The 17084-nt window shown below is 38.1% G+C and overlaps 4 protein-coding genes across 8 annotated transcripts; 3 read left to right on the top strand and 1 right to left on the bottom strand.

The window, feature by feature from the left end:
* Positions 1 to 658: 658 nt before the first annotated feature.
* On the bottom strand, positions 659 to 2753 carry LOC103442114 (large ribosomal subunit protein eL8y). The gene is made up of 7 exons (XM_008380869.4): positions 2646 to 2753; positions 2476 to 2526; positions 2169 to 2370; positions 1541 to 1710; positions 1318 to 1446; positions 1140 to 1232; positions 659 to 1015 (listed from the first exon to the last, which is right to left on the bottom strand). Exons 1-7 carry the CDS (start codon positions 2646 to 2648, stop codon positions 884 to 886), a joined length of 780 nt encoding a protein of 259 aa, XP_008379091.1. The 5' UTR covers positions 2649 to 2753; the 3' UTR covers positions 659 to 883.
* An 89-nt stretch (positions 2754 to 2842) lies between these two features.
* LOC103442115 (actin-related protein 2) lies at positions 2843 to 6843 on the top strand. Of its 4 annotated transcripts, none has more exons than XM_008380870.4 (15): positions 2843 to 3002; positions 3203 to 3313; positions 3425 to 3559; positions 3649 to 3720; positions 3817 to 3895; positions 4166 to 4215; positions 4403 to 4506; positions 4615 to 4683; positions 4786 to 4849; positions 5147 to 5215; positions 5448 to 5531; positions 5629 to 5687; positions 5934 to 6000; positions 6257 to 6340; positions 6470 to 6843. In XM_008380870.4, exons 1-15 carry the CDS (start codon positions 2961 to 2963, stop codon positions 6548 to 6550), a joined length of 1170 nt encoding a protein of 389 aa, XP_008379092.1. In that variant the 5' UTR covers positions 2843 to 2960; the 3' UTR covers positions 6551 to 6843. The 4 variants fall into 4 exon arrangements, with proteins under 4 accessions (XP_008379092.1, XP_070661320.1, XP_017189929.1 ...); XM_070805219.1 differs by having other exon boundaries at positions 6243 to 6340; XM_017334440.3 differs by having other exon boundaries at positions 5433 to 5531.
* Positions 6844 to 7476: 633 nt separating this feature from the next.
* On the top strand, positions 7477 to 9889 carry LOC103442116 (omega-hydroxypalmitate O-feruloyl transferase-like). Its single transcript, XM_008380872.4, has 3 exons — positions 7477 to 8019; positions 8273 to 8746; positions 8828 to 9889. The coding sequence occupies exons 1-3, from the start codon at positions 8017 to 8019 to the stop codon at positions 9686 to 9688; spliced, it is 1338 nt and encodes a 445-aa protein (XP_008379094.3). The 5' UTR covers positions 7477 to 8016; the 3' UTR covers positions 9689 to 9889.
* A 984-nt stretch (positions 9890 to 10873) lies between these two features.
* LOC103442117 (uncharacterized) lies at positions 10874 to 16733 on the top strand. 2 transcript variants are annotated; one of them, XM_029107626.2, is made up of 8 exons: positions 10874 to 11228; positions 13155 to 13290; positions 13724 to 13971; positions 14247 to 14366; positions 14474 to 14624; positions 14723 to 14862; positions 14962 to 14997; positions 15615 to 16733. In XM_029107626.2, exons 2-8 carry the CDS (start codon positions 13215 to 13217, stop codon positions 16383 to 16385), a joined length of 1542 nt encoding a protein of 513 aa, XP_028963459.2. In that variant the 5' UTR covers positions 10874 to 11228; positions 13155 to 13214; the 3' UTR covers positions 16386 to 16733. The 2 variants fall into 2 exon arrangements, with proteins under 2 accessions (XP_028963459.2, XP_028963458.2); XM_029107625.2 differs by having other exon boundaries at positions 10882 to 11228; positions 14471 to 14624.
* The last annotated feature ends 351 nt before the right edge of the window (positions 16734 to 17084 follow it).

The following is a 17084-nucleotide window of genomic DNA, read 5'->3' as shown; positions in this document are numbered from 1 at the left end:
GTGTTTTTTTTTTATTAGAAAACAATTTTTTTTTTTTTTTTTTGTGATTATGTGGCCACATTAATAAACTTGTTCTAGCTTTTAAGTCGTGGTATTTATTTTTCTAATATTACAAGTTTTAATGTCTTATCATCATTTTAGTGATGACCCGCACATCTTTACATATAGATTAATGGCTAAGGGAAATTTCTTTTTCATTCTTCAAAGTTATTCATCTTTCTATCTAATGTTATAATGCATATTTTTGTATAACATTGGCTCGTTTAGAATGCTTTTGTAGAAATTGCTTATGTCAGAAGCAATTTTCTTCAAAAATCAAGACTTAAAAATACTCTCTAAGAGCAGGCTCTGCGATCGTTTAGAAAGTGATTTTAAATGATTAAAAACATTTTAAAAAAAATGTTATTGACACAGATCCTAGTAAAAATACAAGTTAATCCTACAAAAGCACATGAAGAAGGAAGCTTTTAAGTTCTAAAAACGTTTTCAATCATTTAAAAGCACCTCTCAAACGAACCCCTATCGGGAACAAATGCAGGTGAACTATGAAGCAAGCACAAACAAAAGCTCATCCGGTACATGACTCATACAAGAAAAGTTCAAATAACATGGCATACCAAAATAAGCATAGTGCAAATGAATTGTGCAACAGAAACAATCATCATAAAACATATTGTAATTGCTCATCACTGGATATCCCCAAAACCGTACCAAAATCGGCATGTCCATTCAGTCTTAATCCAACCAGCTAAACAACATTGCGGCATTTAAAGGAAAAGAAAACCTCAGCGGTTGATCTAAATAAACTTTAACTACACAAAATCGAGAAGCAGACTCGGACAATCTTTTCCCAAGTAGAAAGAGGTACAAAAAACAACCAAATTTAATTAAGCCTTTGCGCAGCTTCTTTCGCAAGGAGCTTCTCCTTCGCCCTAGTTTTTGCCTGGGATTTGGAACCCATGATGCCGCCACCCCACTTTTTCCTGTACTCCTCATACTTGTCATTGAAGTTGGCCTGCAACAAAGCGAGGACACCAAATTAAACAAAGCGTTCAGTATCAATATGGACAACGTAAGCATTACAAAGCAATCAAACAACAGCTTCGAGAAATTGGTCAAGGAATTTAATTCAATCCCACCTTGATTGCCTCCAAGACCTTGCTGAACTCCAACTTATCCTCATTCTTGACTGTTGTCAAGCACAAAACTGACGCAGTTTTCTTGTGGACAATCTGAGAAAAACGTTTGTTCTTAGTTCATATATAATAGACAAACCGACTTAAAACAATCAAGAATCTAGAAATATAAGAATATTACAGATCCCAAGCGTGCTTTGCCCTTCACAATGCAATATGGGACTTCCATCTTCCTGCATAAAGCAGGAAGCCAGACAACCAACTCTATTGGGTCAACATCGTGTGCGATAACAACAAGCTGGGCCTTGTTCTGCAAGTAAAATACAGTTGCAAAACAACATTACTCAAAATGCAAATGCCATAACAAAGAACACAAAACACATGCACATGGCAGAGAGCAAAACCTGCTCTATGAGGTAGGTCACATGGTTGAGACCATACTTCACAACAATAGGTTTCTTGGCCTCAACAGATTTGCCTTCGGTCTCGGCCTGGGCCCTTTTCAAAAGGCGCTCCTTCTTTGCAGCTTTGTCCTCAGGCCTGTACTTGAGAAGCATCTTGAACAGGCTGGTGGCTGCACACAGGTATAAGAGACAACGTTATAATTTGAGCGCTTCCATAAAATCCAGCAGAAACAACAAAGGCCACGACAATACAGTCACAAAACAGTTTGGAAACATAGCAACGAGCTGGTACACCCGACATACTATAACTGTAATACCTATCAACATCTCACATTTTCTTCTATATAATGAAACAAATTATATTGTGCCGTAATCATATCAAGGAACATGAATTTGAGAAACTTGTAATCAGCACATTCTAAATGATAAACACCGAAAATATAAATAGATAAATTTCTTCGTAAACTTATTCATCAAATCAAAATCTCAATCTAACATTCATATATTGGAGGAAAAAAAGAAGAAGAATAACAGTACTATGAGGGTTCCAAACAATTTCCCCAAATAAAAATACTAAAATGCAGAACCAGGAAAACGCAATCAAAAGGCAAGAGTTATCGAAAAATACCGAGGTTCTTATCGAGGGTCTTGGTGAACTGGTTCAAAGCTGGAGGAACCTTCAACCTCTGCTTGAGGATCCTCTTCTTCCTCTGAATCTGAACCACCTTGGGCCATTTCACGAACCGGGTCAGATCCCTCTTCGGTGGCAATGCCCCTCCGATACCGAACTGCTTTGGGCGCTTCTCGAACAGCGGGTTTACAACCTTGTCCTATAAAACCACCACACAGCACCACCCATCACAATCACCATAGAAGCGAATCGCAAAATCATCAATATATATACACACATATATATTGACACAGAAGATACATACCGTCTTCTTCTTGGAAGCTGCGACTGGAGCTTTTACGCCTCTTTTGGGGGCCTGAGTAAAACAAATGAAAATGTGAGAAGAGAATCAAGACAGTGAAGATTAATGGAAGTTCCAATGCGACGGAGGTGGAATGGGAGGCGGAGGAAGACGGTGAGGGAGCGGATACTCACCATTTTCGGAGGCTGCTGCTTCGACCTGCTTGGTAGCTCTGAAACTCTTCAAACGGCGTAAACCCTAGAAGAAAGGCTCACGATTTATATATTAACTAACAGTGACTGTACGGGCTGGGCTTTCAGTTGAGTTATGCGATGCCTTGTGGGCCGATGGCCCAATTTATAGGACCCAAGGCCCATAACATCTTTCCTTCTTCCTTGTTTTTCCTACCAACACGACTTCTCTCTCTCCTGCAGTTGAACGAACTTCAGGTTGAAGAAATGCAGTAGAGGAAACCAGCAGCAACAAACTCTCATCAGCAGCAGCTGAACATGAACAGTCGAAACGTCGTCGTGTGCGACAATGGTACCGGGGTACACTCCTCTCCTCTATCTAGCTTTCCTGCTTTCCCTCACACACAAGGAAAAGCACTTACAAAAAAAGCACTTGTATTCTAATCTGTGTCTAAGGGTTTCAACGATCCAGCAAATTTTGACCTCTGTTTTGGATCCGCAGGTGTTAAATCATAATTTAATTTTTGGGTTTTGTTAATTTCGTTTGATTGAGTTTGCAGTATGTGAAATGTGGATTTGCTGGAGAGAATTTCCCCACCTCGGTATTCCCTTGCGTAGTTGGAAGGCCACTGCTTCGATATGAGGAATCACTTATGGAACAAGAAATAAAGGTTAATACTTTTAGTTATTTTTTTAACACAATTCATAATCCTTATTAGCTCGTGATTTAGTGATTGGTTCAGAGAGCATTTTTTTCTTGTAAATTTTATAAATGAGTTTAGGATGTCATTGTTGGAGAAGCTTGCGCGGAATTTCGGCATCAACTGGATATAAATTACCCGGTTAACAATGGCATTGTGCAAAACTGGGATGATATGGGTCATGTCTGGGACCATGCATTTTACAGTGAGCTAAAGGTAAACTCTGGCTGCCTTTGATTGTGAATTTCGACGGTATAGTTTCATTCGAGGTTGTTAATGCTCTGTTGTGTACTTTTGGTCGACAGATAGATCCTACCGAGTGTCAGATTTTACTCACAGACCCGCCTCTTAATCCTACAAAGAACCGTGAAAAAATGGTATCTTTTTTGTTTTGGTAATCATATCTGTATGATAATAAATATCGGGAATTGTGGCATTGTTGGCTCATGATTTGGGGCTGTTCAACATTTCAGGTTGAGACCATGTTTGAGAAGTACAATTTTGCTGGTGTCTTCATTCAAATTCAAGCTGTTCTAACATTGTATGCTCAAGGTGCTTATAGAGATAATTAAAGGTTAAATGCTTGTGATGTTGTTTTTACACATCCCCCCCCCCCTCCCAAAAAAAACTTCTTTTGTTTCTACCTTTTTCGTTTTCTTCGTGTTTTTTCTACAAACAAGTGTCTTTTTTACTGTTGCACTTTCAAATTCTTGGAAAAAGCACTTATTCTCATTTCCCAGAATTATATGTTGGAACAGAATTACATTAAGTTTTACTTTTTCTGGGTCATGGGCTTCATTGTTTCCTTGTTTTTTTTTACAGGCTTGCTAACCGGATTAGTTATTGACTGTGGTGATGGTGTTACACATGTGGTAAATTCCTCAAACAAAACTTCTATGTTTTGTATTAAGAGTACTGGGAACAGCTTGCATAGTGTATCACTCACTCTACAGTTATATGTTTGAGCTGATTAGTTCTTGGATATTGCACAGTAATGAAAACCATTGAAGGGAAATCAAACTCTATATCAACTTTTAATTAATTTTCTCAACTTTCTAGGTTCCAGTTGTTGATGGCTACTCATTTCCTCATCTTACGAAGCGAATGAATGTAGCTGGCCGGCACATAACATCATATCTTGTTGATTTGCTCTCACGGAGGGGGTGAGAACCATTTGCTTATATTTTAGTAAGATCAATATGGTTTGCACTATCTTTGGTGTGTTAAGTGAAACTTTCATTTGACTGAGGATTGTAACTTTATTCGTGAAGGTATTCAATGAATAGGACAGCTGATTTTGAGACTGTTAGGGAAATCAAGGAGAAGCTCTGCTATATTAGGTAAACAAAACCTATATTCTTGTGCTATGGAACATTTTGTTTTTGGTGCGGAATGTTGTGAAAATTATTAGTTTCATGAATTATGTATCCAATTTGATGCAGTTATGATTACAAAAGGGAGTATCAGTTGGGACTTGAGACCACCATACTTGTAAAAAACTACACTGTAAGTTAGTTTCCGTAGCATCTCATTAGATATCCAATTCTTCTATGCATGGTTTGACGGAAAAGACATAATCAGGGGTGGCCATATTATAAGTTCATCTTTTATTTGCCTATGCTTTTTGTATGTCACGCTTTCTTTGCTCTAATGGCAGTAATTTTTTTCTTCTTATTTTGGTGATTCTTCATTTTTGTCTGTCATTTTTCTCTTTGGTTCCCTCTTTTATTATATCGTTATAGTTTTAATCAAGAGTTATATATATTTTGATGCTAATTCTCTGATATATGATGGTTTATTCAGCTGCCAGATGGAAGGGTGATTAAAGTTGGCACCGAAAGGTTCCAGGCTCCTGAGGCGCTTTTCACTCCTGTAACTTTCAAGTGTCCTGTGTTATTTTCTTGATGTTGGTTATTTAAACTTTTCTGTAGTCAATTAAATTGCTCAAATGTTTTCAGTCTAGTCTCCTGTTAAATCAATTATCATTTTGTTACATATAATACTAAAAGGAATTTGCACCTCTTCAAAGTGATAGTAACACCTACAATGCTGGGTGTATAACAGGTTCAAGGCTTTGAATTCTTGTAAGATTTTCCTTGTACAGGAACTTATAGATGTTGAAGGTGATGGGATGGCTGACATGGTATTCCGCTGCATTCAGGAAATGGATATTGACAACAGGATGATGGTACCTATATGAATCCCATTGCAAATTGACATTGATTATTCCTTTATTCATTTGACTTCCTGTCATTGATTGTATGATCTTTTTGCCTTTGTTGCAGCTCTACCAGCATATTGTTTTAAGTGGAGGGAGCACAATGTATCCTGGATTACCCAGTCGGTAATGTCTTACCCTTCATTGTATCACTTGGATTATAAATTTCTTATTTGAAGTAGTTTTTTCCAGTTATATCTGACAAGGGGATGTCAGATTTCTGTATGTTTAGTAATTAAGCTTGAAATTAAATTTACCCTTTTACATCAAAAACTGTATGAATTATTTTCATCCTATAGGCATTCTGTTTTCTTGTTAAAATTTAGTTTAGGAATTGATAATGTTCTGATATTAGATATGGTGTTTCTTCAGTTTGGAGAAAGAAATACTGGACCGCTATCTTGACGTTGTTTTGAAGGGTAACAAAGATGGGCTGAAGGTAAGATAAGAGTTTTGTGTTTCATGGATAAGAAAGAGAACAAACCGAGCTTTTGGAAAAATTATGAAACAGTCGGAACATAGCATGTGTATTGTGTTGGTATTGAAGTAGTACCAAACTGACTATGGTTAGGTCGGGATATCCTGATTGATATCAAAACTTTAGTGATTAGAAAGAATGTCATCAAGTTGAATGTGACATAATCGACTGAGCTCATTTGTTCTGTTTCTCATTCTCCAAAGTTTGGGTTGAACAGAAATTGCGATTGCGAATTGAAGATCCTCCACGAAGAAAGCACATGGTGTATCTAGGTGGTGCAGTCCTTGCAGGAATTATGAAGGTACATGTCATTGCTTGTTCTCTCTATCTCTTAGATCGAGTTTCCATACGATGTCATCAATTCCCCACATTGGAGTGGGTAACTGCAAGTGGTCTAAGAAAATTTCAATGTGGTGGTTAACACATGCAGGACGCTCCTGAATTTTGGATCACGAGGGAGGATTATCTAGAAGAAGGAGTTGCTTGTCTAAGCAAGTGTGGTCAGGCATGACTTTTTTGAGGTCAGTGTGCCACCTGCTTAGCTGTTTTCAGTAGTTGGAATCGAAGAGTGACAAGTAAAACCATGTGTGCCCAAGAAATTGAAATATCAATTGGTGTTTTGAGGAACCTATAGGAATGGTGTTTTGACTTTTGAGTAACCATTTTGCTAGCTATCTATAAGCCTGGTGCAAAGAGTTTGTTGTATCCGTATGGCTGGAAATGTATACCGTAAAATTGTAGCGATTATTTTGTATCTCCGACTCTGTTTCCAGTACAATTTATTCGTCTGCGACACTTTTTATACACCCTTGTCTCTATCTCCCTCCATGGTCTTCAAAGTTCTAAAGCATGTCGCTGTCTGTTGAAAATCAACCTCACTGTTACTGTGCCATTTCCACCGCAATGATCGCAGGAATTACGAGTCACGAGTCCCGCCCAAAAAAAAACTACAAAAACGTGAGAGCTGGGAAGCAAAGGTTAGGACATTATTATGTGATAACTTGTAATTGTTGGAGAATGGGATCCTGCATCAGTCTTATGGTAAAATAATATACAATTAATATATGGGAGTTTTTACCCCTAAACCACCGAATGTCTTTTGTGATAAAACCGAACGCCTAATAATGATGGTTAAATTGGAATAGTATTGGTGTTATTGGTGGACCAGGTTATTTTTCGACACATATTCGGCCCAATTTACTAGGCTTAAATTTGCCTCCTTAATTAGTTAGCCTTCTGAATGACTGGGCACTCGAAAAGTTGCGTTGGCTTTAGTCTCTGAATGATGATTGGGCTTTCAAAAAGTTACGTTAGTTTCGGTATAATGACTTGACTAGTTCCTATGTGGGAATTGGTTTCCTTTGTGACGTCGTTTGGGGCTACCCGTGAGAGCGTGTTTGAGAATAGGATATTATCACATCAATCATATGACAAAATAGTTAGAGTTTGCGTTGTGTGTTCAGTTAAAGTTTGCGCTGTCGTGATTTCCTTCATTCAAAGAAAAAACTTGGAGTAAGAGGAACCAAAGCAAAAGGGAGTTATAGAATTTGGATACCAACCCCACCAAAAAAGCCCCCACACTTTCTCCCCTATGACATTAGATTCCTTGTCTGGTGTGTTAGGTTTCAGTACCAGTGGCCTACCCTCACCCATCTTCCTGCCCTATACTCTATTTCCAGATGAAAAACACAGCCTCTGCAGTTTCATTTCGTAGCCCGAAAACATTTGGATCATCAGATTTCAGGCACAACTACCTGTCCCTTTTCACCATTACCTTCTTTTTCTAAAACAAGTAACGCAATTGATAAGTTGCGAAATTCCACCTTTCTATAACTATCCTGCTCCTCCAGTCCTCCTGGAACCTCGAAAGCCATTCCCTTTGCCGATCCTCATCAGTTTTCGGGTTCTTCATTCGAGTTCTGAGCATTCCTTTCAGCTATTTTCAGAACTCTCCTTTCCGTTCATCAGCTTGCTCATATGGTTTGTTCTCTCATAACTCACTTTAAGGGTTTGTTTGGAACTGCTACGAGAAGGGCTAAGCGCTTATGACAAAGTGTTTCGGAGTCATAAAAGCGCGCTTTCCTCTACAAAAAAAATTCGTATTTCTAATAAAAGTATTTCTAGCAAACGTTTATGAACACAAATGCTTCTTAAAGAAGCAGTATCGAATGAGTCCTAAATTCCTTATGATCTTGCTTCTTCTTTTCTGCATTTTTTGATACTGTGTTTTCAGGTTGCTGAATTCGGAGACTCTGCCGCAATGGACAGCAACAACACCAATGGCGACGCATTCCAGCTGAGAGTGAAGCAAGGAGAGCCAACTCTGGTTCCCCCTGCGGTTGAAACTGAGAAGGGTTTGTACTTCCTCTCGAACCTCGATCAGAACATTGCGGTGACTGTTCGTACTATTTACTGCTTCAAGTCGGATGCAAAGGGAAATGATAAGGCAGGGGAAGTGATCAAGGATGCTTTGAAGAAGGTTCTTGTCCACTACTACCCTCTCGCCGGACGATTAGCAATCAGCGCGGAGGGAAAGCTCATTGTGGATTGCACCGGGGAAGGAGCTGTTTTCGTTGAGGCTGAAGCAGATTGCGCGATAGAAGAGATTGGAGACATAACAAAGCCGGACCCCGAGACTCTTGGGAAGCTGGTTTATGATGTTCCTGGTGCAAAGAACATGCTGGAGATTCCTCCTCTGGTGGCTCAGGTTTGTGACTAAATCTCTGCAATACAATTTCACTTCTCGTCTCTTGAAATTACGTTTGTAAATTAATGATCATTCCATTAGGTGACTAAATTCAAATGTGGAGGATTTGCTCTTGGCCTGTGCATGAATCATTGTATGTTTGATGGCATTGGCGCTATGGAATTCGTGAACTCGTGGGCTAAAATCGCCAGAGGTTTACAATTGACAGATCGTCCGTTTTTAGACAGAAGCATACTCAAAGCGCGAAACCCACCTAAGATAGAGTACCTGCATCAAGAATTCTCAGAGATTACTGGCACTTCTAGCACCAACAATGACCTTTGTGATGAAAAAATGCTATACAGATCCTTCTGTTTCAACAGTGAGAAGCTTGAAAAACTCAAAACGAAGGCCAGGGAAGACGGGGCGCTTGAAAATTGCACTACATTCGAAGCCCTCTCTGCATTTGTGTGGAAAGCTCGGACCAGAGCGCTAAATATGCTGCCTGAACAACAAATAAAGCTCATGTTTGCTGTTGACGGGAGGCCTAAATTCAGCCCACCGCTGCCAAAATGGTACTTTGGCAACGGCATTGTGCTGACAAATTCCATCTGCCAGGCAGGTGACTTGCTGGACAAGCCACTGTCAAATGCAGTCGGACTAGTTCAAGATGCAATCAAGATGGTCACTGACAGTTACATGAGATCTGCCATAGATTATTTCGAGCTGACGCGAGCCAGGCCTTCGTTGGCCTCCACACTCTTGATCACGACTTGGTCTAGGCTGTCGTTCTACACGACTGATTTTGGTTGGGGAGAGCCTGTGCTGTCGGGCCCGGTGGCATTGCCGGAGAAGGAAGTGATCTTGTTCCTTTCTAATGGAACAGAAAAGAAGAACATAAACGTGCTTCTGGGGCTTCCAGCTTCTGCCATGAATGTCTTTGAAGAACTGATGAATGTCTAGAGATCCAACAACAGCAGCATGAAATTGTTTTTTCGTATTAAAGCTCTTGTATTTCGAAATTATTGTCACTTGTTGTAATCTTATTATTATTCGTTTGTGTAGTGCTGCTAAACTTTATGTAAACAGTCAGCGAGATTGCTGATGGTCATTGGGTGTATTTTATTTGTGGAAGCATAAATTAATGATGGTAAATTTATCATATTTTGCTTATGTTTTTTATTCGACTGATGAGGTCATTCCTCCTTTAATTTCACTAAATAGTAAATATTAATCTCAGATAAAAAGGGTCCTTATGTCGGAGGTCGAGAAGATTTATAAAGGTATTTCAACATTTCTGATCATTATTGTGTGATTTAGCAACGCATGAATAAAAACTCAATAATAAGTTAATAACAAACAACAATAAAATATGAGAAACGTTAAGGCGGGGTTGTCTCTAAGATTTTGGAGGCCCTATACGAAATTTATGAAAGGCCCTTCATTAAGATAGTTTTAAAAAATGTAGGACAATATATTGACGCTAGAAAATGATCACTTAAATCAAAACAAAGTTTAGCACTAACTAATTGCAAGTTTAAAAATATCAAAGAGCTACAAATATAACGTTCACTAAATAATCAAAAGCAGTTCAATCTTAAACAACCAAACAAGAAAAAAAAACTTAAAAAATTCTAACTTTAAAGTTTCACTTGAATATATAACATTATTATATAATAAAATTGAAAAAAAGAATACCATTTTTAAGGTGTTAGAAAGGAAAAAATTACGTTTATAAGGAGTGCACAATGAAATTTTAAAGTGTTAACAAAAATAATTTTTAAATATAGAATGTTATTACATAACAAAAGTAATTTTTAAATACAAAACATTATTACATATAAATATTAGATTAGGACAAAAAATTTGGGGGCCCTATGCGACTGCATCTTTCGCTCTCCCTCAACACCTCCTCTGTGTTAAGGAGACTCACTATAAATTTTATGCCACTTCATAATTTTAGCATAAGTTTTATAATATTGGCACTAAATTTTCATTAAACTACGATATGGTAAAAAGTCGATGACAAATTTCACTTTTAAGAAAATTTATTGACGTTAAACTGTAAAGCAGCGCAAAGTCTACATAAATTACACATTATCAAAATTATACGGAAAGTGAAAAACAACCTTAGACCATAGCATACGTGAGACATTGTCCGAACCAGTACGACGTCGTGGCTGGATAACTTTTGTGCAGTTGACAACTCTCCCGGCTAAAACCCCTAAACATAGAACTCACCAACACCGCAAGCCAAGGGTGCTTTCGGAACTTTAAAAATCCCCGACGGTGGTAAGAAAAGAAAACTCAAGAGAGAGAGAAGGAGAAGAAGCGGTTGAACAACTTGAACTATAAAAAGATTCCGTCTTTCGGAGTTTTCCGAGTCCGAATTCAGCTGGGTAAGCTTACCCCCAATCCTTCATGGACGAACTCGAGATTGCTACTTGTACCCGCCGCTGAATTTTTTTTTTCTCTGGCCACCGCATTCCTATCAACGCAAGAGGTACCTACTCCAAGCTCTAGGGTTCCAATTTTTAGTTTATTTTTGTTAATTGTGTTTTCTATTTCTTAATTCTACTTTAGGGCTGTAGAGTTTTACTCTCAGGCAATATTTGAAGAATCTTTTTTTGTTTGTTTCTGAATTTTTGAGTAATATTTTGAATTAACTGGTTTAATTGGACAGGAAAAGTTAGGGATAACATGTAGATTATGGAAGAAAAAAATTTAGGTTTTGGCTGGATGCTGATTTTGTTCATTTTTTTTCTTTCTAATTAATCTGTTGTGAATCTGTGATTAGTAGTTTCAGTTAAAGGAAAACTAATGATAGGGGCTTGAAAATTTTGAGTTTTAATCAAAAGGACAAAAATGTGTTGTAAGTGAATAGAATCAGGAGTGATTTTTTTAGAGTAAAAATGTGTTTTTTGTTAAAGGTGAACAGTATTGGAAGTGTTTCGTTAAAGGTGAACAGTGCCGGAAGTGTTTCTTTAAAACTCCCGTCAGTTAATTGATTAATTTAGTTTGATTCGTCATTGACTAATTGAGTAAGTAATGTTGAGTAGCCGAATGATTTGAAGATGGAAACTTTATAAGCAAGCACATTTGATGTTTGGTGGTTTGTAGATACCACGAGTGAGTATCAGGTGTAGCAAAATTAGGAAGAGATACTGCCGATTGTGTGAATTGGCGTAGAAAATTGGAATCGGCACAATGATTGTTCTTTGTTTTTTACGTTGTCATTTTGGTCTAGGAGTTATTGCCAAACTGTAGATTGTAGTGCGCAGTCTATTTGGGAATACCGTTATTGGTATGGACAACGAAGATTTTACTTATCATTCATTAAGGGAAACTTGTCGGTCATTCATTTCATAATCATTACATGTTAGGCACCGGGCCATATATCGGTCGTCAAAGGAAATAGAAGTACGTAATAGGCAAACAAAACGTCAAAACCAATTTCAGGAATCTTGCATCGCATTTGTACAGAAGCGCTCGCATCTAGAAACATCTAGAGCTAATCTTATTTGCGCACATCTGCTTCTAAACCTATAGCCCAAAGATGAAGACGCTATCCGACCATGTAGCCCATGAGCAGGCCCAAGGGCTAACTAATGGCCTACTCTATCATCGGAAAGTGTGACCAAATCATCTATCCCCCATATTTTCATCAGTTTCACAAACGGTTTAAAGTGCATAGGCAAAGAGATCACCATTACGTCCAATAATTTCTAGTTATGGATAACGGATTTTTCATTCTTTATTAGAGGTAGCCATCTGAATCAAGTTTTGACTGTATTCTCTCCTCCGAAATCATTGGGCTTGGGCACTTACTTATTGCCAGTTAGCACACAAGTATGGTATTTATTGTATTCTCACACTGGACACAAGTGTTACATTTCTGGGATTTGTAGAGGCATAATAGCCAACTCCAGATGCAGAGTCAATTCACTTTCTATATTTTCTTCACTATCCCTGACTAGATCCCTCTTCACTATCCCTGACTAGATTTAAAACATTTATATTTTTTTATCATTTTTTACTAGTTTTCGTAGGCTCATTACAAGCTCTTGTTTTAGGTGAATTTGAGAAGGCATTATCCTTCCGCTCTGGTTTGGGTGCTTGAATCATTATAAGTTTTAAAAGTAATTTATCATAGGAACTGTTTGTAATCTAAATTTGTAGACACAAAATGATATTATATGCTATTTCTCGCATGTGATGCTAGAGGGATGAATAGTTGATATATTGTCCATGGTTACAATTTGATCGTGACTGTTGCTTTCCTAGATGCAATGTGCAAATGCAAGGTTTCCCAATCTTCAGTCTTATGATGACATGAAATTTTGTTTTGGTCGATATACTGTGCTTCTAGGTGTCTTACCAGGTGGAATCTGTTACTGTATATCTAAATGTTTATTTGTTTTGCTTGAAGGTTTTCTCAGTTTAAAGGCTGCATTGTGCAGTATAAGTTGGACCAACTCTTGCTGGAATCATGGGAAGTACATTCAATCAACAGATTTTAGTGGAAAAGCTAGCCAAGCTCAATAGCTCTCAAGCAAGCATAGAGAGTATCCTTTTGCTGACATCACATGGATATCAATGTTCTTTTTAGCTTTTTCATAGAGGAACTGTAGACAATTTTTCTGGCTGTTCTAACTTTCATAGCGAGCCAGATTTCCTTTTGTGGGACAATTTAACCACCCTCTTGTCTCATAACTCATTTCTTTGGAAAACTTAATTGATTTTGAAATCCATTGTCAAAATCCACATATCCAATGCATTTTCCCTGCCAAATTTGAATCCTTTTGCTATTCCATAATCACTGTTTTGTTTATTGTCTAGTTGATATTATACTTTTCTTGTAAGTTTTAATTTACAAGTACAACTTAGTGATACTTGTGCATCTTGAGCTTTGGCATATCTCATTATTTTTGCACATGTTGTCGATGCTTGTTATCTTTGTTGTCTGAGTACGTGGTTGTTATCCTTAATGCAATTTAGCTCTATCACATTGGTGCATTTTCCATATGAATAAAGCAAGACAAGTTGTTGAAACATGGGCTAGGCAATTTCATTCTGCTCCACGCGACCAGAGATTGGCTTTCTTGTATCTTGCTAATGATATTTTACAGAACAGTAGGCGAAAAGGTTCGGAATTTGTTGGTGAATTTTGGAAGGTTCTTCCAGATGCTCTTCGTGATGTAATTGAAAGTGGAGATGAATTTGGAAGAAATGCAGCACAACGATTGGTACAACTGCATAACCTGTTTCTACATATTTTTAAAAGAAAAAAATAAATTGGAATTGGTTGTCATGGAGATAGTTTCTATTGAGAACAGATTAATCCAAAGGAAACCTTGAGCAAAACCAAATTTTTGGTTTATAAGATGGATAGAAGAAGGACTCAACTCTTTATATGTATGCATGTGCATATGTACTGTTTCATTTTCTTGTTTTCTTGTTGTTCTAGAAACTAACCTGCAGCTGTTGCTGATTGTTGGGGTTCAATGTTTCTACTTTGTAGGTTAATATATGGGATGATAGAAAAGTTTTTGGTTCTCGTGGCCAGATTCTCAAGCAAGAGTTTGTTGGACAGCACCCGGAAACTAATAACAGAAATGGGAAGCATTCGGGTGCCAGACTGGTAAGATCGTATGTATTGACTGTATTGCGTGAGCATTTGTTTCAGCTTACAGTTTGATGGCTAACCTTTTTTTTCCTTTTACCTTTTTCGTTTGAAAAAACAAGAAGCATCCTGCTGGAACTTCATTGGACAAAATAGTTTCAGATTATCAAGTTATCCATGGGCAGATGGACGAGGATACTATATTGAGCAAATGCAGGAGTGCTATTAGCTGTCTTGAGAAGGTTGATAAGGAAATTGGTGCCGATGTCACTTCAGGTATACCCAACATGTGTAAATTCTTGAGAACTTTCTCTAACTTTTAACATGTGTAGTGTTCGTGACTTACTTTGCCCTAAATTTTCTTTCTTCACTAGGGCAATTTCATGGATCTGCATTTGTGGAGGAGGTTCAGGGTCAGCATGCTATACTGAGGAACTGTATTGAACAACTAAGAGCTGTTGAATCATCTAGAGCTAATCTTGTGTCTCATTTGAGAGAGGCTCTTCACGAGCAGGTTGGTTGGCAGACAATCCTATTAGCAAAATATCAGAATTTTCATTTACTGTTTTTTGACGTTATGATTTTAGTTGATCTAACATGGTTTTGGTATCAGGAGTACAAGCTGGATCAAGTCCGAAACCAACTTCAGGTAAGCCGTGTGTATCTATCAATCTCATTTAGTTTTGTCGTGGAACTGTGGAAGTATAACATAACTGTATGAATGTTGGTTAATTCATCACAATCAAATTAAACTGAATGCCGAAACTTTAGTTAGATATATAAAGATTCACCAATTGAGAGTTTAAATAAAAGTGAGATTTTTTAGATTGGTAAATAACTCTGAAACTTATGCTTATCGGAGGAGGGTGAGTTGGTTTCTTGTGGGACTCGTATATAAATCTTATGCTTATTGGAGGAGGGTGAGTTGGTTCCCTTTCTTGTGGGACACATATGTTGATGCATTGTGATACTCCATGGGGTTGACTTGAGTTCCCGCACTTACGAGTTTAAGGTAAATTGCAATGCCCTGCATATACTGTCCAATATCCTTGGTTTTGGTTCAACTTTATGCAATTCAAATTCATGTTGAATCGACTAATAATGAAATCCTTTGTCAAACTAACTGATCTGAATTAAGTAGTAAATAAACACTTATACAGCTAATTATATATTTATCGCGTATTGACTGTTGGTTGTCTGGCCGTTTATAACTCTAGTTGTATAGAATACATTCTAAGCGTACACTATGCATATATTGTTTTCCAGGGTGCAGAGTCCCAGTCAGAGCTGGCCACTAATATCTGCCATCGGTTAGTGAATGGGGATAATGCACAGCAGATAGCAGTCCAGAGCTCAAAGGAAGCTTATACCTCTGTAGCACCTCCCAGTTTTATGGTAGGAAGAGAACAATCAGCTCCGGTAATGTACACACAGCAGGTTCCTTTTGCCGAAAAATCTGGTCGCGTGGAGGAAGATCCTCGCAAGTCTGCAGCTGCTGCAGTGGCAGCAAAGCTGACCGCATCAACATCCTCAGCCCAGATGCTCTCTTATGTCCTTTCCTCTCTGGCATCAGAGGGTGTCATCAGCAATCCAATTAACGAGTCTTCTGGTGATTATCAATCCGAAAAGAGGCTTAAGCTGGAGAATGACCAATCATCGTCCTATGTACCCCAGAGCCCTAACCCGTCTGCATCTCCTCCCTTCTCGCGTTCTGATTCTCTCCCGCACAATGTCTCTACCACCAACCAACAATACACTCCCAATGAGGCACCACCTCCCCCATCATCTTCTCCTCCACCATTGCCACCATTACCACCGCAACCACAGTACCAAGTGCCCCAATATGTGCCGTCTCCTGGACAATACACCTACAACGTGGCCCAACAACCACCACCCCCAATGCCTAGTTATCAAGCAGGAGCTCCAGTAAATGGCATTTCTCCGTTCATGGCACCGACAAACACTTATCAGAGTTTTCAAGGTTCAGACGGTAAATTCTACAACCAGCAACCACCGATGCAGATTTCTAGGCAATAAAAATCTCAGTTTCGGGAGAGAAGAAGGTTGTGCTGTAGTTTGTCCCTGCGGAGGGAACTTTGTTGCTTATGTGCCTCTACCTAATTAGATCTGCACATAGTAAATGTTTGTAAGTTTAAAATTGTCGAGTTACTTTTGAACTGCCATTCACTGTTTGGATGGAGGAAAAAGGATTAGGATTGTTAACTTATGCCTATCAGCTATTGCCGGTTGTGGGATGTTTTGGTTTTTAGGGTAAAATTCAGATACTTCCGATTGGACAAAGGTTAGATTTGCTTAAACAAATATCTGTAGTTTCCATTGATGAACTGTTTTGGTTACATAATTATATGGGAACTTTAACGAAAAGTTTTCGGTACTATTCATTTTAACGAAAAATTATATTTTTACAGTAAAAAGTCAAGTCTGGTACTATTCACTTTACCCTTTATTTTGTCATTTTCGTTAAAACTTAAAGTTTTTAAGCTATTTCTATTAGTTTTCCTTAATTATATTCTTATTAAGTGTTAATTTTTTGTTACTGTTCAATTTTCTGTACAAATGAAAACTTACGGAAGTTACATGGACTCAGGCAGAATTGGGCCTGGTTGTCAAAAGACAACCATGGGTCCGTAACAGGCCCATTGGGTTGGAGTTAATTTCTGAATTGGAGTCCATTTAAGAGGCCCATTATATGGCGGTTGTTGTAGTATGAGCTTC

This window comes from Malus domestica, chromosome 09 (genome assembly GCF_042453785.1).
Source record: "Malus domestica chromosome 09, GDT2T_hap1".
Classification (NCBI taxonomy): domain Eukaryota; kingdom Viridiplantae; phylum Streptophyta; class Magnoliopsida; order Rosales; family Rosaceae; genus Malus; species Malus domestica.
Note: the sequence above shows the minus strand (reverse complement) of the source record. Positions and strands in the feature narration are given on the sequence as shown.